Source organism: Heptranchias perlo, chromosome 20, assembly GCF_035084215.1.
Source record: "Heptranchias perlo isolate sHepPer1 chromosome 20, sHepPer1.hap1, whole genome shotgun sequence".
NCBI lineage: Eukaryota > Metazoa > Chordata > Chondrichthyes > Hexanchiformes > Hexanchidae > Heptranchias > Heptranchias perlo.
This window is the reverse complement of record NC_090344.1, coordinates 43,512,055-43,531,874: the sequence shown is the minus strand read 5'-3', so window position 1 is coordinate 43,531,874 and position 19,820 is coordinate 43,512,055. Positions and strand designations below refer to the sequence as shown.

The window sequence follows — 19,820 nt, the reverse complement described above, 5'->3', positions numbered from 1 at the left end:
AAAAAAACAGAGATAGAGAGGTAGAAACATAGAAAAGACAGCAACTGACCCGTTATATTAAAAACAGATAACATTTGTTCGCTGGTGGGGTAACGTGTAGCGTGACATGAACCCAAGATCCCGGTTGAGGCCGTCCTCATGGGTGCGGAACTTGGCTATCAATTTCTGCTCGACGATTTTGCGTTGTCGTGTGTCTCGAAGGCCGCCTTGGAGAACGCTTACCCGAAGGTCGGTGGATGAATGTCCATGACTGCTGAAGTGTTCCCCGAATGGGAGGGAACCCTCCTGTTTGGCAATTGTTGCGCGGTGTCCGTTCATCCGTTGTCGCAGCGTCTGCATGGTCTCGCCAATGTACCATGCTCTGGGGCATCCTTTCCTGCAACGTATGAGGTAGACAACGTTGGCCGAGTCACAGGAGTATGAACCGTGCACCTGGTGGGTGGTGTCCTCTCGTGTGATGGTGGTATCTGTGTCGATGATCTGGCATGTCTTGCAGAGGTTACCGTGGCAGGGTTGTGTGGTGTCGTGGACGCTGTTCTCTTGAAAGCTAGGTAATTTGCTGCGAACGATGGTCTGTTTGAGGTTGGGTGGCTGTTTAAAGGCGAGTAGTGGAGGTGTGGGGATGGCCATAGCGAGGTGTTTGTCCTCATTGATGACATGTTGAAGGCTGCGGAGAACATGGCGTAGTTTCTCCGCTCCGGGGAAGTACTGGACGACAAAGGGTACTCTGTTGGTTGCGTCCCGTGTTAGTCTCCTGAGGAGGTCTATGCGATTTTTTGCTGTGGCCCGTCGGAACTGTCGATCGATGAGTCGAGCGTTATATCCCGTTCTTACTAGGGCGTCTTTCAGCGTCTGTAGGTGTCCATCGCGTTCCTCCTCGTCTGAGCAGACCCTGTGTATTCGCAGGGCCTGTCCATAGGGGATGGCCTCTTTGACGTGGTTAGGGTGGAAGCTGGAAAAGTGGAGCATCGTGAGGTTGTCCGTGGGCTTGCGGTAGAGTGAGGTGCTGAGGTGCCCGTCTTTGATGGAGATTCGTGTGTCCAAGAAAGAAACCGATTCTGAGGAGTAGTCCATGGTGAGCTTGATGGTGGGATGGAACTTGTTGATGTTATCGTGTAGTCTCTTTAGTGATTCCTTGCCGTGGGTCCATAGAAAGAAAATGTCGTCGATGTATCTGGTGTATAGTGTTGGTTGGAGGTCTTGTGCAGTGAAGAAGTCCTGCTCGAACTTGTGCATGAAAATGTTGGCGTATTGGGGTGCGAATTTGGTCCCCATGGCTGTTCCGTGTGTTTGGGTAAAGAACTGGTTATCGAAGGTGAAGACATTGTGATCCAGGATGAAACGGATGAGTTGTAGCATGGCGTCTGGAGATTGGCTGTTGTTGGTGTTGAGTATTGATGCTGTCGCAGCGATGCCGTCATCGTGGGGGATACTGGTGTAGAGTGCCGAGACGTCCATCGTGGTGAGAAGTGTTCCTGGTTCAACTGGTCCGTGGGTACTGAGTTTTTGTAGGAAGTCTGTAGTGTCGCGACAGAAGCTGGGGGTTCCCTGTACGATGGGTTTCAGGATGCCCTCGATGTATCCAGAGAGGTTCTCACACAGGGTTCCGTTGCCTGATACGATAGGACGTCCGGGTGTGTTGGCTTTGTGTATCTTTGGGAGGCAGTACAAGTCTCCCATGCGGGGAGTACGTGGGATGAGAGTGCGTAGGATGTTTTGAAGGTCTGGATCGAAGGTCTTGATCAGTTTGTTGAGCTGGTGGGTGTGTTCTTTGGTCGGGTCTGCGGGTAACCGTCTGTAGTGTTCCTGGTTGTCCAGTTGTCGGTATGCTTCTTTGCAATAGTCCGTTCTGTTCTGTATGACAATGGCTCCTCCTTTGTCCGCTGGTTTGATGACGATGTTGCGGTTGGTCTTGAGAGCGTTGATGGCGTTGCGTTGTGCTCGGGTGACATTCTGGACTGTCTTCTGAGTGCGGCTGATGAATCTGGCATTGACGCATTTCCTGATAGCTTGAGCATACATGTCAAGCTGAGGGCAGCGACCCTCCGGAGGAGTCCAGTTTGACTCTTTCCTCTTCGGTTGCTGTACCGCGGATCCCTCTGTCTGCTGTTCCGGATCGTCGATTGTCTCATTGGGTTCGCTGCTGAAATCTTGGGGTTTGTGGTAGAATTCCCGGATCATCCACCGACCTTCGGGTAAGCGTTCTCCAAGGCGGCCTTCGAGACACACGACAACGCAAAATCGTCGAGCAGAAATTGATAGCCAAGTTCCGCACCCATGAGGACGGCCTCAACCGGGATCTTGGGTTCATGTCACGCTACACGTTACCCCACCAGCGAACAAATGTTATCTGTTTTTAATATAACGGGTCAGTTGCTATCTTTTCTATGTTTCTACCTCTCTATCTCTGTTTTTTTTTTGTTTGTTGTTTTTTTTTTTGGTGATTTGTATATTCTGTGAGACCTGGCAGGTAACACCTGTCTGTCTGCACACTGATTGCCTTGGCAACGGGCAGTTGAAAAAACTGTCTGTACTCACCAAGCATTGTTCTGTGAATTATAAATGCGATTTCATTTCGAGGATTTCATTTCACATCGTTCACCTGACGAAGGGGGAAGCCTCCGAAAGCTTGTGAATTTAAAATAAAATTGCTGGACTATAACTTGGTGTTGTAAAATTGTTTACAATTTACCAACTGGGCCAGTGGAGGAATAGGACGATTAACTTTCTGAATATTTTAACACCAAAAGTTTAACTTTAAAAAATAACAAGGAAATTCAGTTTTCGAAGGATTATACAGTAATTGAAATTGCTTCTGACATTTTCCAGGCAGGTGCTGAGGATGAGGAGGAAGAGGACTATTTTGATGGGGCCTGGTGCGCTCAAACAGAGGACCAGTCACAATGGCTTGAGGTGGATGCCAGAAAACTGATTGAATTCAGTGGAGTGATCACCCAGGGCAGGGATTCACTACTGCAGTATGTTGATAAACCACTCCCTCTATTTTCTAATGGCTGGGTTTGTCGCCTTGTTGTCCTTCAGCTCTAATGAATGTTGCATTTTTGTCTAAATGAAACCAAATGTTTCAGGGTTTGAGATCATGTGCCATGCAGTTTATATCGGGACTTGTTTTCTAAACTACATAAGTATATGCAAGAAGATTGCCAGTGGAGAGTCATGCTGAAAATCATGAATTAGGTTAAGTAATTGTTAATCTGAGAGTTCAAGGTAGCTTCCATGACTTTAGACAATACTGACGTGAGGGCAGTAGGCAGCAGTTATAAAGGTATGAGGGTTCACCTTTCTTAGGAATAGGGTAAACATCAGCAAATGTTCAAAAAGAAGGAAAGGTGTAATAGAGAATGAAGAGAAAGTATAGTACAGAACTAAGTTTGGAGGTACGTATCTTGAGGACAATAGGAAGGATACCATTCGGAGGACCATCAGAACCACCACCACCTTCTCAGGGGTACGGCATTTGGAATAAATGTGGCCTTGACAGCGTCGCTCACATCCTGAGAACAAAATGAATGTCCTTTTTCATCTGTTAACATTTGTGGCCTCACTATTTCTCCTGATCTCAAATGACACTCACACATCTTCTCCACTGCAAAAGCTGTTTACAAGGTTTACTCTTTTGTGACAAACACTTCTTTTACACTCAATAATCCTTAACTTAAGTCTAAGTCAGTCCAAGGCTTGAATAATGCTCCCATACTTAGAGAGTCTCTTGACACCGCTCTTGTACTCCTGCTACAGAGAAAGCTTTGTCATCTGATAGGCAATCTTACTTTCACCTCCAGCTTCCAACCTCTCTCTTCCCTCATTGCAACTTTTCTTGTCATTCTCTATTTTATCAGTACTATTACTGTCATGACTCCAAACTTTTCTCTGTCGTTCCTAAGCTCTAAATATATCATCCTACACATTTTCCTCCTTTCTGTATCCCCAATGCATTGAGATCAAAACTCATCAGAATGTCTCCGATCTAAACTCCTTCTTTCACCAGGACCTCAAAGCTATGTCTCCCTTAATCCACTCTTTTTACAATCTTCAGACTTTCAAAGCTTGGCATCACCTAATCACTACTCGATTAACTTGTCTTCTTTTGAACCATAATTATTTCCTGTGTTTTTGGCCTTTGTTCTTCATTCTAGTTTATTAATTAAAAAAAAAACATATGCTTCACTGTTAGTCATCAATAGTGTGTTCTTCAAAAATAACTAATAGTCAAATCATAACTGAACCAAATTAGTGCCATCATTCATTATGAACAGTTTGAAAGCCAGTGGTCATACAAAGCTCTGAAAACTAACAACTAAATCTCTTCATTGACAGCAATGACTGGGTGAGCTCGTACTTTGTGCAGTTCAGCAACGACAGTCGTACCTGGATGACATACACAGATGGATACTATGATTGGGTATGTGTCTCACAAACTGATAGATATAACTGAATATGTATCACATATAACGATGAATGTGATTAGGTATGAACCAAGCTCGGTGAATGGGTATCACACGCCAACAGATACTGGGTATGAATCACGCTACCAGGTGTAACTGGATATGTATTGAGCACAGTGAATGGGTATCAGATGTTACTGGCTGACAGATGTTACTGGCTTTGTATCAGACAAGTTGATAATTATGACTGGGTATGTATCCAGAAGTTGAAAGATATTACGGGTTATGTATCACACAGATGACAGCTATGATTGGGTGTCTGTCACATAGATGACAGATATAATGGGTTATGTATCACACAAGTTGACAGTTATGACTCGCTGATATGTGAAGTTTGTTTATGGATGGATTTCACAACCAGATATTTGTCCTGACAATTTAACATACACGACAATATTTAGCCCTTTCAGGCTGCAGCAGTACTTATGGCTTTAAATAATAAACGAAACAAGTTTACAGGGCTCTCCGAAGGCTCCGCCTGATGTTGAACAAAGCCGTACAGGATCAAGAACATTGCAGGTTCAATCTCTAATCTGGTCTGAGTTAACGTCTCAGCCAGGACAAGGGATTGAAGATGGACAGTATCGGGCTGGACTCCTCTGCACAGTCACAAGCAACCTGAAAGCACTCACCCTCTGGTCTTACAAATGCAAAATAGCCCTTTGTACGAGTCCCCGAGTGGAAGTGTCTGACCCTAGGACTAATAGAATTTCTGAGTGGAATAGACTGTGCCCAGACATATTATTCTGAGCCCCATCGTAGGCCCGTCTGTTCCCATGACGCTTACCAGACCTTCAGTTGATCACTATTAAACTCAAGGCTCGAAAGCTGACATCCTGAATGATAGCAAGATTTACATGAGCGTTAATTCCTCACAGTAATATTATCATTAAAAACAAAGATTATTTAGAATACAACAGCAGTGGCTGTTAATAGGTAACTAACTGATATTTCCCCCATTTCTGCAGCTATTTTATGGGAATGTGGACACAGACACACCAGTTCTGAGTGAATTCCCAGAGACCGTTGTTGCTCGCTACATCCGAATAAATCCACAAACCTGGAATGGAAGCCTGTGCATGAGAATGGAGGTACTCGGCTGTCCAGTGTCAGGTAAGAACTTTTTCTCTCGCACAGAAAGAAAATCTATCCATCTGCAATGTCATGTGTGCAGCATTTAGATGCAAGTGATGTACGTATCAGTATTTGCCCTGTGTACTATAGAAAACACATACTACATGTGAGTACTTGCTGTGTGTACAGTACAATATACACAATATGCGTAAGTGTTTACTGTCTGTACTGTAGAATACATATGATACATGTACCAGTGTTTGTTCTGTGTACTGTACAACAGTCATTTGTATAAGCCAGTGTCAGCATTTATTAATATATAAGTCCATTGGAGTTTATAAAATAACATTCTGGGCATTGTACACTTGCTTTTACAATAAGATTTCATCTTCCAAACTGTTCCAACCCCGTGACTGTGGTACTAGTTTGGCTTCTCCAAATTATCCATGTGTTCATATCCACAGGCGTCATCGACATGGTGACAACACTGCTGCTGAGAAGCAAGTCCTGAGCCATGAATATTGACAACTTACCCTGGAAATATGGACAAATGAGGCTCCCCCTCATTGCAAAATCTCACTGCATTCACCTTACAGTTTATCAACTGTTCCCTCATGAAGTGACACAGTGATCAAATTATGTTAGGGCTGAACTACAGCCTAGCAGTGAAATAGTATCCTATGCACTATTCATTGATGTTATACGACAGCGGTATTTGTAGTTTTATTTTTACAGCATTCAATTAGATGAAGAGCTCATGAAATCAAAGATGAAAAAAGGATTTTATTCTTAAAATATAATTTGATGGAATTACAGCACAGAACTATCACTACCAAACATAAAACTGTCAAATGTGCTTTGTTCTCTCACAGCCTTCAATCAATATGAGTCCAATGAAGTGCCTGTAGAAGAGGATCTGGACTTCAGGCATCACAACTACAAGGACATGCGGCAGGTACGGCCAGGCTGATGCTGCGTATCAGATATTGGCATGTTAAGTCATACTCTGGATCGTATGGAGCAAGTGCTCATTTGCAACAGCGATCTTAGATGGTCAAGAGAAATACCTAAAACATAATGTACTATTTCACATTTATATGCGTTGCCACATATCTGTCCACTCTCCTAATTGTCTGTGTCCTCCATTTATCTCCTGCATTCCTCCTCACAGTTTTCCATGTTCCCTAATTTGGAATTGTCAGCAAAATGTTGATATTATCCCCTCAATGTGCCTGTCTAATAACTTCATCTTTCCAAGTAAATTGTGTTGGACAGTAAGTGGGCCCCATTGTAAAATATAACTTGATCACTTACTGTAATACGAGTGCAGATTTTGCACAGCTCAAGCAATACCAGGGATTAGAAGAACGCTATGTCAATTAACTTCTTTAAAGAAGACCTGGATAAATGTAAGGATGGAAATAAAGCTTGTAAGTATCGGGATAGATTGAGATGATCTTGTAGCCCACGGTACAAGCTGTGCTACTGGGGCCAAGGAAATGTCATCCATGTCACGTAGCAGGTTAGTGTGGTAATATTAGATTGTTATCTTCTGCTTTTTCCTTGATAGTTTTCAGTAGTCAAGTGTTATCTTCTCGAAGGTTTTCCCTCTGGTGCTTCACTCAATCATGGGATAAAAGTCAGATGGAGTCAGGGATAGTACAAATTATACAAAGTCTGTTGGAAGGAGTGGGCAAATGACTATTTTTTGTTCCATAAATTCAATCTCTGTAACATTCACATTGATCTGTGCCTTGTTGAGTATGTAGTGATTTTATTTTAGCAAGCAAAACAATTTAACACTTTTTAAAATTATCTGTTAGCTGATGAAGGTTGTGAATGAGCAGTGCCCAAATATTACCCGGATTTATAACATCGGAAAAAGTTCCCAAGGACTGAAGATCTATGCCATGGAATTGTCAGATAACCCAGGAGAGCACGAACCTGGTAATTTTCCTCAGTATATCTCTATTATACTCTCTCAAATCAAAAATAAGGTAACAAATTAGTCATCTCTGCAGGTTGCAGGAACACTTTATGGGCCATAATTTAATTGTTGCTGGTGTCTGCTTCAGCTCTCAGTTAACAGTGGCCGATGTCTCAGTTCGTGATTCCCAGTGTCTGAGTTGGACTCAGCTCCCAGTTTGACAGACAAGTGAGGGTTTTCAAACCCTTTCTCACAACCGCTGAACCCAACTTTAAAAGAAACTTCAAAAATCTTTTTAATAATTTCTTAGAAACTTTCCCTGCATTAATTGCTGGTATCTGTTAATCTGTCATTCCATGTCTCTTCTCCCAGACTCTGGGCTTGACAACTTATTGACCCTGGGTCTTGGTGCTGGGGCTTGCTGGCTTCAGATCTTGGCTCTCTTTATTTCTGGTTTTGGTCTTTCATCAGTGGGCCAGCTTACCTGATCCTTTGCCAAGCAAGACTCTCACCAGCTTGGGGTAGAGGATAATCTTGATGTTCTCAATTCTATTTCTCTCAGGGGAGCTTGTGCCCCATTTCTTGGGTGTCCCAATCTGTGGCTCTCTAACTCATTGGAGGTCACACTTGTTTATTTTACATTCTCTCATGACGCATTTTTGTTGTGTGCCACCTTCTGTTTAAAAATTGTATCAGCATTTTAGTGCCCTCCAGCTGCTCCAGAATTAAACTTTCCTCATAGGGGAGCTAAATATCTTTAATATTATTTAATTTTTGGAAAAAAGTGTCAGTGCCATGTGCTTTGCATGCTACCGACCTCACTCTCAGCCCCTGAGTTGTGCCTGGGTTCCACCCCATGCCCTTGTGAAATGTATGGATATTGGGTGAGGACTAGATTAAACTTGATTGTGATGACCATCATTGTCAAAGTGCCTCCAACAATCGACTATCTCGATTCACATATAAAGAGTAGCCACTTAAGGAGATCTTTTGATACTCTTGGAACAATAGTCCAGCATAAATTATCACCATGAGCAGAGGAGGGATGAAAAGAAATTTATCCAACTGAAATGTGAGAGAGAAGTGACAGATAATCTTGTGACTAAACTTGCAATAGTTTTGGCTGCAATCATTACCAGGCCTCTGAGATTGGTCACCATTTTAACACTGTACCACTGTACTCGTGCTTACACCTAATTGTGATAAATTGTTGTTTTGCAGGGGAGCCTGAATTTCATTACACTGCTGGAATGCATGGGAACGAGGTCTTAGGCCGGGAGTTACTACTGCTTCTAATGCAATTCCTGTGTAAGGAATACAACTACAGAAACCCCCGGATCACACATATAATCGATAGCACAAGGATACATCTTGTACCCTCTATCAATCCAGACGGTTACGAACTGGCTTATGAAATAGTGAGCACCTGATTGGAAATCTAGTCCAAGAGTCTTTAAATGGCCGACAGGGCCCAAATGCAGAGCAGAAAGATGTACTATTGATTGATTAAATGTGCATTATTCAATATCTTCTCTGGCAGTGAACATTAACCTTGTACATGACTGTCAATGTAAATTACATCTGGCAGAAATTGAATTGATAACACGTGGATAACCATCATGGATGGGGTCATCAGCATTGTACTTAGTGTCCTTTCACACATATATTTGTGTACGTGTGGAAACCGTACACTTACCAAGGTGAAGATGAGTTTGGTGAAATGGAACATTTTTCCTCTTTGCACCCAGTAACAATATCACAGACATAGGTCTGGCATGGTGTAGGATGGAAACATTGAAGAGCTTCCCAGATTCACACTGTAGCCTCAGAAGGAGGTGGTGTGATATTTCCATCCCTTTTTGAGTAAGGTTGTAAAGTTAGTGTAAAGCCATTGCAATTTTGAATGAGACTGGATTGGCAGTGTCCAAAACTGTGAATAAAGAAAAAAACTGAGACTTAATTTTGGTGCAAAACCAACTGCTGTAGGTATTAAAGATTGAAGGAAAGTGCAAGAAAGAAAATAATCACATTGCTTAATTCTCCCACAGGGGTCAGAACTAAGCAGCTGGTCACTGGGATACTGGACAGAAGAAGGATATGACCTCAGTGACAACTTTCCAGAGCTGGCCTCAATCATCTGGGGTGCAAGAGACCAAAGAAGAGATAGTCAAAAAGTACCCAATCACCACATTCCCATACCAGAGGAATACCAATCAGAAGAAGGCGCGGTGAGCAAACAGCAGTTACAAACCAGCTGTGTAGAAAGTTTTGTTACAAAGGGACTGTTTTGTCTGAATCTTATATTCATCCTAAAACTTGGATAAAAAGAAAAAGAAACAGCAAAAAAATCTAAAATCAAAGCAGAAAATGCTGGACATACACAGTTCATGTTTCGTGGGGCAACCCTTTATTGGTTCTGTATTTGAGCAGTTTCTGTTTTTATTCTGTCCTGTCAGTGATTCAATGTATGTGAAATTTCAAAGGAGAATTGGATAAACACTTGAAGATAAAAAATTTACAGGTCTATGGGGAAAGAGCAGGGGAGTGGGATTAATTGGATAGCTCTTCCAAAGAGCCAGCACAGGCACGATGGGCCGAACGGCCTCCTTCTGTGCTGTGAAATGTGAAAAGGCCCAACATAAATCTGAGTTTTTTTTTCTTTTCTTACTTCCTGCTTGGCCAGGATAAGTCGACCATTTATTCTGTTGTCATTGTATATAAAGGGGAGATACTCTGGCCAGCTGTAAATTAACTTGAGGTGTACCCTTGACATACTCAGCTTCTCAAATAAAATAATCAAATTTCATGTTGGCCACATCTGATGCAGTTTAACACTTATTAAAGCAAATCAAAATTTTAGTTTGCTTTGTTTTTTTTCCTTGCCTGGCATGGAGGGGTTGACAGATAAATTGTGAAAGGGTCTGTTTAAGGTGGGTGAAATGATCTGGAATAAATCTCTTCAGATTTTAATTTTATTTTTACTTCTATTTTCTACTTTACAACTGTTTTCAAGTCCTTCGTTTCATATTGATTAGGTTTGAAGAGAGAAGGGTGGCCCCATAAAAGCAGCAGCAGGCAGGCTGGGCCTAGGAAGTGAAGGGCTGGTCTGGGTCAGCTCAGCGAGTGAATAGGCCGCTCTGGTTGGGCTCAAGGAGTGAACAGCCAATGCAGTAGGCTCAGGGAGTGAAGGGAAACTCTAGGTGGGCTCAGGGAGTGAAGGGTTGGTCTGGGTGGGCTCAGGGAGTGAAGGGCTGGTCTGGGTAGGCTCAAGGAGTGAAGGGTTGGTCTGAGTGGACTCAGGGAGTGAAGGGTTGGTCTGGGTGGGCTCAGGGAGTGAAGGGCTGGTCTAGATGGGCTCAGGGAGCAAAGGGTTGGTCTGGGTGGGCTCAGGGAGCAAAGGGCTGGTCTAGGTGGGCTCAGGGAGTGAAAGGCTGGTCTGGGTGGGCTCAAGGAGTGAAGGGAAACTCTAGGTGGGCTCAGGGAGTGAAGGATTTGTCTGGGTGGGCTCAAGGAGTGAAGGGCTGGTCTGGGTGGACTCAAGGAGTGAAGGGCATGTCTGGATGGGCTCAGGAAGCAAAGGGCTGGTCTGGGTGGGCTCAGGGAGTGATGGGCTGGTCTGGGTGGGATCAGGGAATGAAGGGCTGGTCTGGGTGGGCTCAAGGAGCAAAGGGCTGGTCTGGGTGGGCTAAGGGGGTGAAGGGCTAGTCTGGGTGGGCTCAAGGAGTGAAGAGCTGGTTTGGGTGAGCTCAGGAAGTGATGGGAAACTCTAGCTGGGCTCAGGGAGTGAAGGGTTGGTCTGGGTGGGCTCAGGGAGTGAAGGGCTGGTCTGGGTGGGCTCAGGGAGTGAAGGGTTGGTCTGGGTGGAGCCAGAGAGTGAATGGCCTCAAGGAATGCAGGAGGTGGGAACAAGTTGCCTCATGGAATTAGGGTAAACTGACCAAAAATATGGTAACTGGAATGAGAAATTTTATCTCCAGACTGCCAGAGCAGACATGGACAACTTTCTCACTCATATTCATGTATTTTTGCAGGTTTCAATGGAAACGCGTGCTATTATAGCTTGGTTAGAAAAAATCCCTTTTGTGCTTGGAGCCAATATTCTTGGAGGTGAACAAGTGGTGACGTTTCCATTCAACATGGCCAGGCCTCAGGAGGAGAAGGAAGAGATGGTACGGAAGGTACAGATGGAAGATGACTATGAGGATGACGAGGAAGGTGTGAAGACACAATACATGGAAACACCAGATGACCCAATATTCCAGTGGCTGGCTATCTCTTATGCTTCTGCACATCTTACTATGACAGAAACATATCGAGGCCAATGTCACACTGATGATTTTACTAATGGCTTTGGAATCATCAATGGTGGAGCATGGCGTCCATCTGTTGGCAGTAAGTATAAAGTATTTGCAATCCCATAGCACAATACGAACACAGGAAAATAACCCAGAATGTCATAGGGATAGAGTTTGGGTTGTGGAAATTAAGCACTAATACAGTGGTAGGATAGTTAAGACTCCTTTTCCAGAGAGTGAAAGGAGAAGTTCTATATTGTGTCTCAGCCTTGTATTTGTTGCGATCACTATGAATAAAGAGGGAGACACTGTAAATGTGATATATTTTATGCAAGTTAGAATGGGCTGACTAGCAAAACACGCACTTAGTAAGTCTTTTCAAAAATTCCTAATTTCTCATTACAGTTTGTTGCTTTAGGACTTGGGCCCCAATAACAACAGTCATTGCTCTCAAAGCCACATAAAATAACACATTCATATCTGCACCTTATCCCCACTGATGAGTTGCTAATCTTGGCCAGAATTACGGAATGTTCCAGACAGCCAAAGATATTGCTAAGCAGAAATAAAGTAGTTAAGTGATGGACAGGAGAGGAGGGATAGCGGCAGGACTTCCACCTCTGGTTACACTGGGTCACCATCTGGCAACTGGAAAGCAGGAACGGCCTTAGCAGAGGCCATGGAGACAGCTTGATCCATCAGCGCTCCTAACCTGCAGGAGCACATGACACATGGCTGAGAGGGTAGAAAAAGATTGATGTAGCAAGAAAGATAGTTGAAGTTTTAAAAAAAAATTTTTTAAATGACCAGTTTCTGCATAAATTTCTTATCGGGAAAAACAACTTCAGCCGTTTCCCAGTGGAACATATTTCCATATCAGTTTAAACAAATAATCCCAAACTACATATATTTAATCCAGTTTCCAAAATAAATATTTTGTAAAAACTAGGAAAACCTAACAGAGGTTTAATAATGTGTAATATTCGTTTGTACCTTATCACTTTGCAACCCTGCTTTAACACATTCACTGTAATAGATCTTATCAACAGCAGTTATCTTCACCCTTAGTGTCCAGCTGCTTGTTTCATAATCACCCTTTATTTTATGCTTATACAGAATCAAAAATGTTTCTGACTTGATTAGTTTGTAGCAGGAGACAATAACTGATCAGTATTTAAGAACTGTATCCATCTAACTTACAGTAGCTGAGAGGCTGAGATTATCTCCCACACAGAGAGGATGAGACGCTTGCTCCCATGCTGCAGGTGTCTTGGGATAGAAAGACTTGAAAACTGGCTTTACGAGAACTGTGTGGCACACTGTCCTTTTGCCTCTGAGACCTGAGCTTGAATCCAGTCCATACTGCTGGAATACTGGTGTGCTCGCCCTCTGCTGGTTATGAATGCTAACATGAGGGAGTATGAGAATAGACTGGTGGCTAACATAAAAGGGAATCCAAAAGTCTTCTATAGGCATATAAATAGTGAACGGGTAGTATAAGGAAGGGTGGGCCAATTAGGGATCAAAAAAGAGATCTACGCATGGTGGCAGAGGGCATGGCTGAGGTACGAAATGAGTACTTTGCATCTGTCTTTACCAAGGAAGAAGATGCTGCGAAAGTTACAGTTAAAGGGGAGGTAGTTGAGATATTGGATGGGGTGAAAATTGATAAAGAGGAGGTACTAGAATGGCTGGCTATGCTTAAAGTAGATAAGTCACCCAGTCCAGATGGGATGCATCCTAGGTTGCTGAAGGAAGTGAGGGTGGAAATTGCAACGGTCCTGGCCATAATCTTTCAACCCTCCTTAGATACGGGGGTGGTGCCAGAGGACGGGAGAATGGCAAATGTTACACCCTTGTTCAAAAAAGGGTGTAAGGATAAACCCAGCAACTACAGGCCAGTCAAAATTTAACCTCAGTGGTGGGGAAACTTTTAGAAACGATAATCCGGGACAAGATTAATAGTCACTTGGACGAGTGTGGATCAATAAAGGAAAACCAGCATGGATTTGTTAAAGGCAAATTGTGTTTAACTAACTTGATTGAGTTTTTTGATGAGGTAACAGAAAGGGTTGATGAGGGCAATGCGGTTGATGTTGTGTATATGGACTTTCAAAAGGCGTTTGACAAAGTGCTACAAAATAGGCTTGTCAGCAAAATTGAAGCCCATGGAATAAAAAGGGCAGTGGCAGCATGGATACAAAATTGGCTAAGTGACAGGAAACAGAGAGTAATGGTGAACGGTTGGTTTTCGGACTGGAGGAAGGTATACAGTGGTGTTCCCAGGGGTCGGTACTAGGACCGCTGCTTTTTTTGGTATATATTAATGACTTGGACTTGGGTGTACAGGGCACAATTTCAAAATCTGCAGATGACACAAAACTCGGAAGTGTAGTAAACAGTGAGGAGGATATTAATAAACTTCAAGAGGACATAGCAGGCTGGTGGAATGGGCGGACACATGGCAGATGAAATTTAACAGAGAAAAGTGCGAAGTGGTACATTTTTGGCAGGAAGAACGAGAAGAGGCAATATATAAACTAAATGGTTTCTAAAGGGGGTGCAGGAACAGAGAGACCTGGGAGTATATGTGCACAAATTTTTGAAGGTGGCAGGACAAGTTGAGAAAGCGCTTAAAAAAGCATACAGGATCCTGGGCTTTATAAATAGAGGCATAGAGTACAAAAGCAAGGAAGTTATGTTGAACCTTTGTAAACCCTGGTTCGGCCACAACTGGAGTATTGTGTCCAGTTCTGGGCACACACTTTAGGAAGGATGTGAAGGCCTCAGCGAGGGTGCAGAAAAGATTTACGAGAATGGTTCCAGGGATGAGGGACTTCAGTTACATGGATAGACGGGAGAAGCTAGGGTTGTTCTCCTTAGAGCAGAGAAGGTTGAGATGAGATTTGATAGAAGTGTTTAAAATCATGACGGGTTCAGATAAATTAAATAAAGAGAAACTGTTCCCATTGGCGGAAGGGTCGAGAACCAGAGGTCACAGATTTAAGGTGATTGTCAAAAGAACTAAAGGCGACGTGAGGAAAAACTTTTTTACGCAGCGAGTAGTTATGATCTGGAATGCGCTGCCTGAAAGGGTGGTGGATGCAGATTCAATCATAGCTTTCAAAAAGGAATTGGATAAATATTTGAAGAGAAAAAATTTGTAGGGTTATGGGGAAAGAGTGGGGGAATGGGACTAACTGGATTGCTCTTACAAAGAGCTGGCACAGACTCAATGGGCCAAATGGCCTCCTTCTGTGCTGTAACGATTCTATGATTCTATGAAATAAATCTGAGTAGTCCCAAACCAGTTCTGAGAGAATGTAGGTCCACAGCACAGAACTGACCACAACTTGGTACAAACTGGTAATTTCACTCAGAGGGGCCATCATACCTTAATAAGCACAAAATTCCTCAGAGAATATTTCGTGTAAAAGTTATAAAAGGCTGTCTAGAGTATCCACAGCTGTACAGGCAAATTTAGTAAGGTGAATTATAACAAGGCCTCAGGGGTGCAACTTATAAATTCAGGGTCAGTAAAAGCATCAGTTATTCATTAATTCTCTCACTTACTCCATTCCATTTAAAAAAGATTGCAATGATAGGTGCCACAATGCCTGCAAAGATTTAGCTCTGCCTTTGGTGGGGAAAAACTTGAAACCTCGTTGAAAGTGATGCGTTGCCTCAGTGAGAGCACTCTCCAGTCTTCTGGTAATTGTCTTTTCTTCCCACAGCTATCAATGATTTCACCTACCTGCACACCAACTGCTTCCAGCTCTCCATCTATGTCGGTTGCGACAAATTCCCTCATGAGAGTGAGCTGGCAAAGGAATGGGAGAACAACCAGGAGGCACTGCTCTTCTTTATGGAACAAGTAATGGAATACTGCATATACCGCCAAATTGTCTGCCAACATTCAAGTCTAGACTCACACATGAAAAATAGCCACTTGGATGAGATACTGGGAAGCTGGTAGCGCCTGTAGAATTGTGCCCCGGCAGGAGAGGAAGGGAGAAAATAGGCGATTGAATGTTTGGACACTCATGTAAAAAGAGAAATAGAGGAAGCTAAATTTGTTCTCAATGGAAAAAAAAGATTGAAGGGCGAATACGATCATAATTTTTAAAATAATGAAAGAATCAATAAAATGGGTGTAAAGAGGTATTCATGCAAAATTAGGACAAAGAGACAAACTGGAAGGTACAATTATGGGGAAAACAAGCCATAAGTTAAAAATGTATGGAATAATTTCATGTTTAGAATCATTAACTACTGGAGCAATGTCCCACCAAGTGCAATAAAGCACAATTGGAGCATTCAAAAGAGAATTGGATCAATTTCTGATTCAGAAGGGAGCAGATTTATAGACAAAAGTTCTGGTCCTGAAATACATTGATGACACTGTGCTGGGTAGGTTGAGTGGCCTTTTCTCATTCCTAAGTTCTTGGGAGCAGGATCCAACACATCAAAAACCAGGAATTTTTTGTGAAGTATGTTGAGTACAAGGTCCTTTCACTCATAGTATTCTGTTTCAGGTACATCGTGGGATTAAAGGGCTGGTGCGAGATTTGGATGGAAGTGCAATTGCAAATGCCACAGTGTCAGTTGACGGAATAAACCATGACGTGCAGACAGGTAATATAACCCCATCTACAGAATTACAATAGATGCAATTTATCCCCACCAATTCCATTTGCCACGATAAAGAGCAAGGCCAACAGCACAATACACTGAGACGGAAAAGAGTAGAAGGGACAAGATAATTCAGGAAGTTTTGATAAGGTGATACCAAGCTTGGTTTTGCAAAGCCTGTAGGAGGAAAGGAAGAATGAGGTAGGTAGGGTTTCAGAAAAGAGTGAGTTATAGTAGGAGATAGTGTGATGGATTTTACAGCATTAAAAGAATGCAGGATGATGTCGAAAGTTCAGAAGAGTTTTGGCTGCCAAAGCAATGATAAGAATAGAATTAAGAAAGATTGAGAGGGGGGGAAATCAAGAACAAGGGGACATAATCTTAACATTAGAGCTCGGCCATTCGGAAATCAGGAAGCGCTTTTTCATACAAAGGGAGTAGAAAGCTGGAACTCTCTTCCCCAAAAGGTTGTAGATGCTCAGGCAATTGCTGCTTTCAAGACTGAGATCGATAGATTTTTGTTAGGTAAGGGTATCAAGCAATATGGGGCAATAGCAGGAAAATGTAATTGAGGTACTGATCAGCCGTGATTTAATTGAATGGCGGAGCAGACCCAATGGCCTACTCCTGTTCCTAACATTCCTATGAGAGAGCAAGATAAAAGGAGAGTTTGAAAGAGAGAGGTGAAAGAAGGATACTGCATTAAATAACAATTCTTTTTATCCAGGAGTGAGAGATGCTGGAAGAGTCTCAACTTGTATGGGAGCAGTAGTCAAGTCTTGAGCAGACTTGAGTTTAATAGTTTAATCTCCTGGCCTCATTTTTATCCAATCAAACTGCAGTTTTCAGATGCAGCAAGAAGTCCAGCTGGTAAGCTGAAGACTGTAATGAATATATAAGCAACACACCAAGTTGATTAATATTTTACATATTTCTTCTTGTTCTTCTAGCGAGTGACGGGGATTATTGGCGAATACTTAACCCTGGCGACTATCGAGTGACCGTGAAAGCACAGGGTTATGCGACCAGCACGCGAGTATGCCACGTGGGATATGAGAACGAGGCCACACAGTGCAACTTTAATTTGCGCAAATCCAACTGGCACAGAATTCAAGAAATCATGGAACAATATGGACGCAAACCTATCAACGTGATGCTGACTCGAGGAAGGAGAGTAAAGAAGATCCGCAGGATTCGGGTGCGTCAAGGACAACGGATGCATCACCAAAACCAGACTCGAACTTTACAATAGAGGACTCACTTATTTGTAGATTCATGGATTTAATAGGGGAACTTGGATAAAGGTCTTTTTCTTTAGAAGCAAAGATGTGTCACTGAAGGATTGTTAATCAGAAAAATATGCTTGTAAAAATCAGTACACGTAACAGTAATACCAATATTGTGAATTACCATCCATTCTTCCAGTTTCATTAGGGTTCAAGTGGTGTCTCGAAACGAGTTTCGGGTTTTCGTGCAAACAGATTTTATTTTATTTTTTAATCTGACCTGCAAACATTAGCAGCATTAGTAATAGCACATAAGCTGCCTTATAATGACACTGCCACAATGTTTCATGGTTTCATCGGGAGAGAAACAAAAGGAATAAGTCTCAAGACATAGCTTAACACTGGTGCAACAAGATGAAAGGATGTTACTTGGGTCTCCAGACCCCTTTTTCTGTGTGGTCCATTTATTGTGGACATCACAATCAAAGCACACATACACAAATGCTGAACAACCAACCGCTCAGGCACAGGTACAGTGGAACCACAGCCTGCTTCTCTCATTCGCTAACACAAATTAAACTCCCATGTCACAAATATTTCAAGTTTAGGTCTTCAGGAACGTTATTCCACCCCAGTATGCAAGGCTATTTTCTGAAGTCCAATCTCTGACCTGGAACAGATTTTAAAATAAATTTGCTTGATGAAGGCGACATGGTTGTAAGAGCAGAAACTTTAAAAATCATGCCCATTCCTTACTAACTGCACTAAGTATCTGAAATCAATCATGGTCTTAACAATATGTAGAAGCCAGAACTTAAAACCCATGAACACATGGCACAAGGCTGATTGCGTTAGATTTTAGCTGCAGAGTCAAATGGTACAATTAAAGATTTCAATAATCACCGCACTGTTACAGCCTGTGAAGCAGATTTCTGTCATTTAAAAAAGGAGTTTCTGAAACAGGTTTAGAAACTGTTGCTCCTCTGAATATGTCCCTTCACTGACAGCTCTGTCGGATGGGTTCAAGAGTCACGCGCAGGTCACCACTGAGCAGTGCAGCCTCTAGCTGTGCTCCACAGTCTGGGATATGCGGTGAACAAAACGCTTGTCATGTGGGCTTCTGATCAGAACAGAATTCCTTCTAAAACATCAATCAGATAAGGAAAGTGATCATGCAGAGCCTCACAGCAGCAAAAGCACTTGGCATGGTGGAAGCATTTCAGAGTGTGCTGGTGAAGAATTTAAAGGTGCTCACTCTAACTATCCTTTATATTATTACCCTGCCTTGGATATCAAACTCTCACATCTGCAGCTTACGCATGAACCCTGGCAAGGATTATTGATGCATTTTTGCACCAGATGAACTGAAGAATTATATATCTCATGAAGTTTTAGGTTATCCTACCACTAGAGAGTTTCAAGATTATGGATAAACACATGTACATTACCAGTACAAAGTACCATTCAGGATGTGTGGGCAGCTAAGATTACGTACAGGTTGAAGAAAGCTCCATAGTAACCTTCTGTGGTTGAAAATACACATTTTAGTTCTAGTGTGAATGTATATTGCTTGGAATCTGTTCTGTCCAATTACATACCAATTTCGGCTTTGCATCACTAGCAATAGACTTTCAATACTGGTTATTGAAAAGCAGGTGTTTGGGGGAGTGTTTATTGATTTGATACTGAGAGTGAGGTGGAGCTGCACTCAGCTCAGTAATTAGTCTGGAAGCTGGAAAGCCACGTTTAACACAGACTGGGTGTGAGGGGTTGAACTTTATTGTGGAATTTTGCTTTGTGAGAAGAGAGCTTTATATTTAATATTGCAGCCATACTTGTTTTCTCGTGCAAATGTTATATGGTAGAAAACATTTATTTTGAATAGATTGGAAATGCAATATTCGAAAGAGTTGGCACGTGGTTTCCCTGTACAAGAGTTCTTTTATGTCTTAAAATATATCCACACAAGTTATTTTTACAGAATAAAAGATAGCAAATAATGAAGTAGTATTTTTAATTGATGTTTAATTTTGATGACTGCAGTAATATTTTCACACATCTCTAAATTAGAACAGTGTTCAATCAAACGAGGGGCTGGATGTTACAGTGGGTTAGGCACCATTTTTTCACTTCTGGACAAGGATTCAAATCCATCCCAAACTAATGGGATTAAAAGTCCCCTCTCTGGGTGGGCTGAAAG

At 42.5% G+C, this 19,820-nt stretch overlaps 1 protein-coding gene across 1 annotated transcript in view; it reads left to right on the top strand.

Moving 5' to 3' along the window:
- LOC137335767 (inactive carboxypeptidase-like protein X2) overlaps positions 1–19,620 on the top strand; it is a 66,650-nt gene extending 47,030 nt beyond the window's left edge. Inside the window, exons 10-20 of the mRNA XM_068001119.1 lie at positions 2,830–2,978; positions 4,339–4,423; positions 5,435–5,579; positions 6,413–6,495; positions 7,364–7,487; positions 8,689–8,885; positions 9,516–9,695; positions 11,499–11,859; positions 15,497–15,636; positions 16,298–16,397; positions 17,345–19,620. Coding sequence (XP_067857220.1) covers positions 2,830–2,978; positions 4,339–4,423; positions 5,435–5,579; positions 6,413–6,495; positions 7,364–7,487; positions 8,689–8,885; positions 9,516–9,695; positions 11,499–11,859; positions 15,497–15,636; positions 16,298–16,397; positions 17,345–17,646 — 1,866 coding nt within the window. The 3' untranslated portion in view covers positions 17,647–19,620. The remainder of the gene's footprint in view (positions 1–2,829; positions 2,979–4,338; positions 4,424–5,434; positions 5,580–6,412; positions 6,496–7,363; positions 7,488–8,688; positions 8,886–9,515; positions 9,696–11,498; positions 11,860–15,496; positions 15,637–16,297; positions 16,398–17,344) is intronic.
- The last annotated feature ends 200 nt before the right edge of the window (positions 19,621–19,820 follow it).